This window comes from Chenopodium album, chromosome 14, assembly GCF_948465745.1.
Source record: "Chenopodium album chromosome 14, dcCheAlbu1.1, whole genome shotgun sequence".
Taxonomy (NCBI): domain Eukaryota; kingdom Viridiplantae; phylum Streptophyta; class Magnoliopsida; order Caryophyllales; family Amaranthaceae; genus Chenopodium; species Chenopodium album.
In genome coordinates, this window is record NC_137847.1 from 43,390,619 (window position 1) to 43,396,836 (window position 6,218).

Genomic DNA, 6,218 nt, shown 5'->3' on the forward strand with positions numbered 1-6,218 from the left:
TGAACTGATTGGAGCTGAACTGAACTGAACTGAAATTAAGGTGAAGAAAACAAGCCCTTAGTATACTCTGTATATTTAATATAAAGTTATCCTATCTTTATACATAAAAAATACCCGCAAAAACCACTTAAAACAAATTAAAATAATTATATTATGGAGTACTTTTTATAAATAATATTCCTTATAAATCACCATTTACTATAGACATTGTAATAAAATTCTAACGTATTATTATAATCTTTTTAACTTATTCCAAATTAGGTGTAAAACAATAACTCAATAAATAACTAAAATAAGATAAAAATTAGCATTAAATAAATTGCTTTGGATCCAGTTTTTTATTAAGGCGATTGTTGATCGAATTTGCGATGTAACTAGTTCTAAACTAGACAATTTTAAAAAAGTGGGGGGAAGATAAGGGAATCTCACTCCCCCAAATTGTCACTAGTGGCGATTGAACTAGGGGTGAGCATGGGACGGGTACCCGTACCGTTAGTACTAACGGTTCGGGTACCTGATAACCAAATCCCTACAAAAGTGATATCCATAACCCGAACCGATAAGTTCAGGAACCCGAACTTCGAATACCCGAATTGTCGGATCGATTATCGGGTACCCAATAAGATATCCAATAATGATAATTAAACTTAATTATGTAGTTATTATGATATAATTTACCACTAATTAACAACAATATCATATGATTTTGACTAAATTATTAATAATATTACTAATCATTGATATTATAAAGTAATTATGAAGTATAGTATGAGTTTAGATTTTAAAAAAGTAGATTTAAGTAGGGAAATCAAGCAAAAAAATGCTTATTGGATCGGATCGGGTAACCGTTAATTTTAAAATGATACCCAATAACCATATCCGATAACAAATTATCGGAACGGGTACCCGAACCGTTATAGTTATCGAATCGGGTAACCTAATTTTCGAAATGGTTATGGATCGATTTTTCGAGTAGTTTTGCTCAGCCTTAAATTGAACCGTAAGCTCATGGTTGGAAGATACTCTCCTTTCCACCATTCCAAGCTTGGCTTGGTGTATATTTTAGGAAATACTAATAAATAAGATGAAACCAAAATAAACTTGTATTACTCCGTATTTTTTTCCTTTATTTAATTATTACTTTTATAAATTAATACGGAGTAAAGTAGAAATCCAAAATTTCTGTATATTTACTCCTACTCCCCCTTCTCCTCCTTCCATAGTCTCCGCGTCACTTTCTCTCTCCTCCATCGAGCTTCTGTAGATCTGTGAGTTTCTCTCTCTAACTTCGACCCAATTTTCATCCTACTTTTAATCTGATAATGGTGAAACTAATTTGAAGCTCTTTTAACAGCGATTTGTTTAAGCTTCCTGATTTTCAGATCTGCTGCGAATTCATTATTTTTTTGTTTTGCATGTATCAGATTTGTTGTTTGTAGTACTTTTGCATGTGTAATTTATGCGTTGTTTTGGTTTAAAGATCGCTATTTTGTCTAAGATGTTGAGTTTTGTTGCGTAATTAGGGTTGTTTAGAGCTCGATGATTCCGATGTGTAAATGATTTGTAATTAGGTTGAGATTTTCCCGATTTGGAGCTATTGATTTGAGCGATTTAGGTATTTTTTGGCTGTAGATCGATTTACGATTGCGGTTCTTGAGATTTGTTATGTGATTTGGTTTTTATTTTCTGAATTGTATGATATAAATAGCAGTAATATTGGTTGCGTATAACTTTTGATTAGATTGAATTTGAAATGAGTTTTCACAGGTTGATTGTGATTTGTTGGATCAATTTTTACTAATTTATGATAACATATGAAACTTTTTTTGTTTTTTGAATAATGTTAACATATGAAACTTTAATTAGTAAGAATGAATTGCATTTTACGTTTGATTAGTTAAAATGGTGATTTTAGTTTGATTAATAAATTTTTGTGGTAGATTCTAAAGAAATGTGATTTATTGGATCACTTTGTTATTTTTCTAGAATCAATATCGCATTAATTGTTGCTTAATCAACTTAGATTAGTTACAAAAGGTGAATTTGGTGGCTAATTTATTGATATGGCATTGACAGGCTGTAAGAATTGGGTTAATTAAGTAGTTTTGAGAATGGGAGGAGGATTCAGAGTATTGCATTTGGTGCGGCCGTTTCTGTCGTTTCTTCCTGAGGTGCAAACGGCAGACAGGAAGGTGCCCTTTAGAGAAAAAGTCATCTACACTGTTATCTCGTTGTTTATATTTCTGGTGTGCAGTCAGCTTCCGCTCTATGGAATTCACTCCACAACCGGAGCTGATCCGTTCTATTGGATGCGTGTCATCCTTGCTTCCAACCGTGGAACCGTCATGGAGCTTGGTATCACTCCCATTGTCACATCTGGGTTGGTGATGCAACTCTTGGCTGGGTCTAAGATTATTGAAGTTGACAACAATGTTCGAGAGGACCGTGCACTTTTGTAAGTACATAATTTGCTTTTGTGTACTTTGTTGAATGCTCTGGTTTGTGTCTGGTTATTTTAGAAATCTCTAGTTTCATAACTAAGGAATCTACTTGTAGGTATTAATCACTGATTTGTTTATAAAATGGGAACCTGTGTACTGTGTTATACTGAGCTTGGAGGGTGGGAATTTTTGTGTGTGTGATCAAGACTACTCGGCAAGAATATGTTGTTTATTTTGCAAATGTAATTGCATGAGCTTCCTTTATCTTGGTCGCAGAAGTTATTAGTTATGTGGCCTCTTTTGGTATAGTATACTTACAGCAGGATTGTAGTGTTTTTGTTATAATACAATAAGCTTTTGCTGCATGAGCTTTTAGATTGGATGAATTGTGTATTTTAGTTGTAGGTTATGCTTCATTTTTTCAATGGAGTTGTACTTGATATTTATTTCTAATTTTTATAATGTTTTCTATGTAATCTTAGGAATGGTGCACAAAAGTTGTTGGGTATTCTGATTGCTGTAGGTGAGGCTGTAGCATATGTTCTTTCTGGGATGTATGGAAGTGTTGGACAGCTTGGTGTTGGCAACGCAATCCTTATCATTCTTCAACTATGCTTTGCTGGAATTATTGTGATCTGTCTTGATGAACTTCTTCAGAAGGGATATGGTCTAGGCTCTGGGATTTCACTTTTCATTGCTACCAACATCTGGTGAGCTTCAATCTTTATTGGTTGGTGGTATGCTATCCCATGATGGTGTAGTGTATTTTGGCTAAAACATTTTGTTTCTTGGTTTGTAGTGAGAACATCATCTGGAAAGCATTCAGCCCAACCACCATCAATGCTGGCCGTGGAGCTGAGTTTGAGGGTGCTGTCATTGCTTTGTTCCACCTCTTAATTACTAGAACTGACAAAGTTAGGGCCCTTCGAGAGGCATTTTATAGGCAGAACCTGCCCAATGTGACCAACTTGCTTGCAACTGTCCTGGTCTTCCTTATCGTCATATACTTCCAAGGATTCCGAGTTGTTTTGCCTGTGCGGTCAAAGAATGCACGTGGCCAACAGGGCTCATATCCCATCAAGTTGTTTTACACCTCCAACATGCCCATCATTCTTCAATCTGCTCTCGTGTCCAACCTTTACTTCATCTCACAGGTACTGGAGTTGGCAATTGATTATGTTCTCACTGGTTACCATACCTTATGATTTATTTCTAGGATTTTAAATGTTTGGGGATTTGTGCAGTTGTTGTACAGGAAATACAGCGGAAACTTCTTTGTGAATTTGTTGGGCAAGTGGAAGGAGTCTGAATATGGTAGTCAGTCAATCCCAGTTGGTGGACTTGCTTACTATGTTACTGCCCCAGCCAGGTGTGTATCGCTCCCAGTTTAGTTTCATTATTTTCTTGTCCACCAGTAGTTTGATTAAAAGTTTATCATTATTCACGTGTGTTGAAATTGCAGCTTGGCAGACATGGCAGCACATCCTTTCCATGCTCTGTTCTATATTATTTTCATGCTTTCTGCCTGTGCTCTATTCTCAAAGACATGGATTGAGGTTTCTGGATCGTCTGCTAGAGATGTGGCTAAGCAGCTCAAGGTAACATATAGAATAACTTGTATAATTTGTTTCTTGATTCGCTATTCATTTTTTTGTGTCCATTATCCATAGCAGTATTCCTGTTTTATGAGAAGAGAGGGTGGGGGGGGGGGGTGTTGGTGGTGGTAATTTTGATGCAAGAGTGAAAAAGAAAATTCACCTTTCCAACTTTTGAAGATCACTCATTCTAGTGTGGACATGGACATACTGTAGAGATAAGTATCATACCGGAGCAGGGACAAAGCTACACGACTTTGTACCAAACATGTGCTTCCTCCCTGTTTAGATAGTTTTGCCTACTACATAGGTGGATAGGTCCAGATTGACATAAGTTATCAGGCAGCTAATTATCTATGTTAAACTTGCCTGATATTGTTGAAGTTGTAAGGTAGAGACTTAGAGTAGATATAGAGTGTGTTTAAATATGTTGCCAAATCTTGTTTTTCAGTGGATTTGGGAAATATGTCGTGGCTTTGTCAAGAGATTTATGGCATTGTATATTCTATTGTTGTGGTTTTGTTAGAGTTGTGTGCCTGCCATTCTGGAGGAAATGAGGGATTTTAGAGTGATTAGAGTCTCAAGTAGTTTAGGATACTTCAATTTTATTATTAGCTTTCTGTCAAGCTCATATGGAGAGTTGATTCTTTATAGCAGTTTGGTTGGTTGCTAGATGATCTCATGATATTTTGTGATGATAAGATTTATTCTAGTATTTTACAACAATGTCATTCTAATATGAGTTTTGTGGCTTTGCAGGAACAAGGTATGGTTATGCCTGGACACCGTGATTCAAACTTGCAGAAGGAACTCAACCGTTACATTCCCACTGCTGCTGCCTTTGGTGGAATCTGCATTGGTGCATTGACAGTTTTGGCAGATTTCATGGGTGCCATTGGATCAGGAACTGGAATTTTGCTGGCAGTGACCATCATTTACCAGTACTTTGAGACTTTCGAGAAGGAAAGAGCAAGCGAACTTGGATTCCTTGGGCTCTGAGCACCTAGTCACAATTTTGGCGAATTTGAGGGAATGGAATTAGGTGATCCAATGTTAGAAAAATCCCAACAGTAGTCCTTCTCTTCCCCAGGATTCTCTACGCTTAGTACATTTGTTTTTTCTCTTGTCAACATAACTTACATTTAATAGAATACAGTTTAATGCTAATTCAAATGTTTTCGATCAGGGATGAAATTTTACTTGCTAGGCCATTTGTTATTACAACTAGTCAAGTTATAGAATCAGTAGTTGATTAAATTGATTTTGCAGTTATTTGCTACTGATGGGCATTCATTGTAGTGATTGTACTGTAACATAGTTAAAAAGTCCTGGGTCTGTTATGCATTAGTGGTTCTAAACTTCAAATTAGAAGAATTTTCAATCTTTATAATGACTAGATTTGGTTATTGGGTGGGTTAGGTAAATGCGGATTGATAACGGAAAGGGTTATAAGAGGATCAAGTCTCTCATTCAACTAATACGGGTTATAAGGGTTAGATTGGGTATCCAGATGGAGTTTGGATTGACCCATAATGGGTTTGGGGGTTTGGGTTAGATAATGACAGGTTACTTTATTTTAACAAACCAAATCAAGTCGGGTCAAACTTAATTATATTCGAGTCAAAGGTGGATCTGGATTAGTTAGTTACGAATCAAATTCGGGTCAAGTTGTTGAGTCATATTGAGTTTAGGTGAGCTTGAATTTGGATTTAGTTGGGTTTGTTTGGGTCAAAATGGATTTAATAGACTTTAAATCAAGTCATTTCGGATTCGGTTAGATCTCAGTTCCAATCAATTCAGTTTTTATTAAATCTCAATTCAAATCAATCATGTAATTTTAAACTCATTTTAAACTCATTAAGCCATTTTCTATACAAGTATTTTATTACTCCGTATTTTTCACTCATAGCAACCCCATTTAACAAGTGTTTTATAATTTCTTTCTTCTACTAACAATTAAATATAACCCCCATTAACTACACTTTATATATATATATATATATATATATATATATATATATAGTTAATTTAATTGATGAAATTCTTCAATTTTGTATGAACCCTAGCTATGTAACTAAGCAATCAAAATTAATTCTAGAGTCTAAAATATTTTCCTATCACCTATAAATTAATAAATGAGAATTCATTTAATTTGGTCTATTAAACATTTTCTTTCTTCACA

The 6,218-nt window shown here is 35.1% G+C and overlaps 1 protein-coding gene across 2 annotated transcripts; it reads left to right on the plus strand.

Moving 5' to 3' along the window:
* Positions 1–1,142: 1,142 nt before the first annotated feature.
* On the plus strand, positions 1,143–5,221 carry LOC145580271 (uncharacterized). 2 transcript variants are annotated; one of them, XM_081637693.1, is made up of 7 exons: positions 1,143–1,268; positions 2,077–2,455; positions 2,924–3,151; positions 3,241–3,595; positions 3,686–3,810; positions 3,904–4,039; positions 4,796–5,221. In XM_081637693.1, exons 2-7 carry the CDS (start codon positions 2,112–2,114, stop codon positions 5,033–5,035), a joined length of 1,428 nt encoding a protein of 475 aa, XP_081493819.1. In that variant the 5' UTR covers positions 1,143–1,268; positions 2,077–2,111; the 3' UTR covers positions 5,036–5,221. The 2 variants fall into 2 exon arrangements, with proteins under 2 accessions (XP_081493819.1, XP_081493820.1); XM_081637694.1 differs by having other exon boundaries at positions 1,207–1,325.
* Positions 5,222–6,218: the final 997 nt, after the last annotated feature.

Excerpts from the sequence above, each read along its gene's own strand:
- LOC145580271 (XM_081637693.1), top strand. The coding sequence starts at position 2,112 with ATGGGAGGAGGATTCAGAGTATTGCATTTGGTGCGGCCGTTTCTGTCG. Across the intron at positions 3,152-3,240 it reads TTCATTGCTACCAACATCTG|TGAGAACATCATCTGGAAAG; the intron begins GTGAGCTTCAAT and ends CTTGGTTTGTAG. Across the intron at positions 3,811-3,903 it reads TATGTTACTGCCCCAGCCAG|CTTGGCAGACATGGCAGCAC; the intron begins GTGTGTATCGCT and ends TTGAAATTGCAG.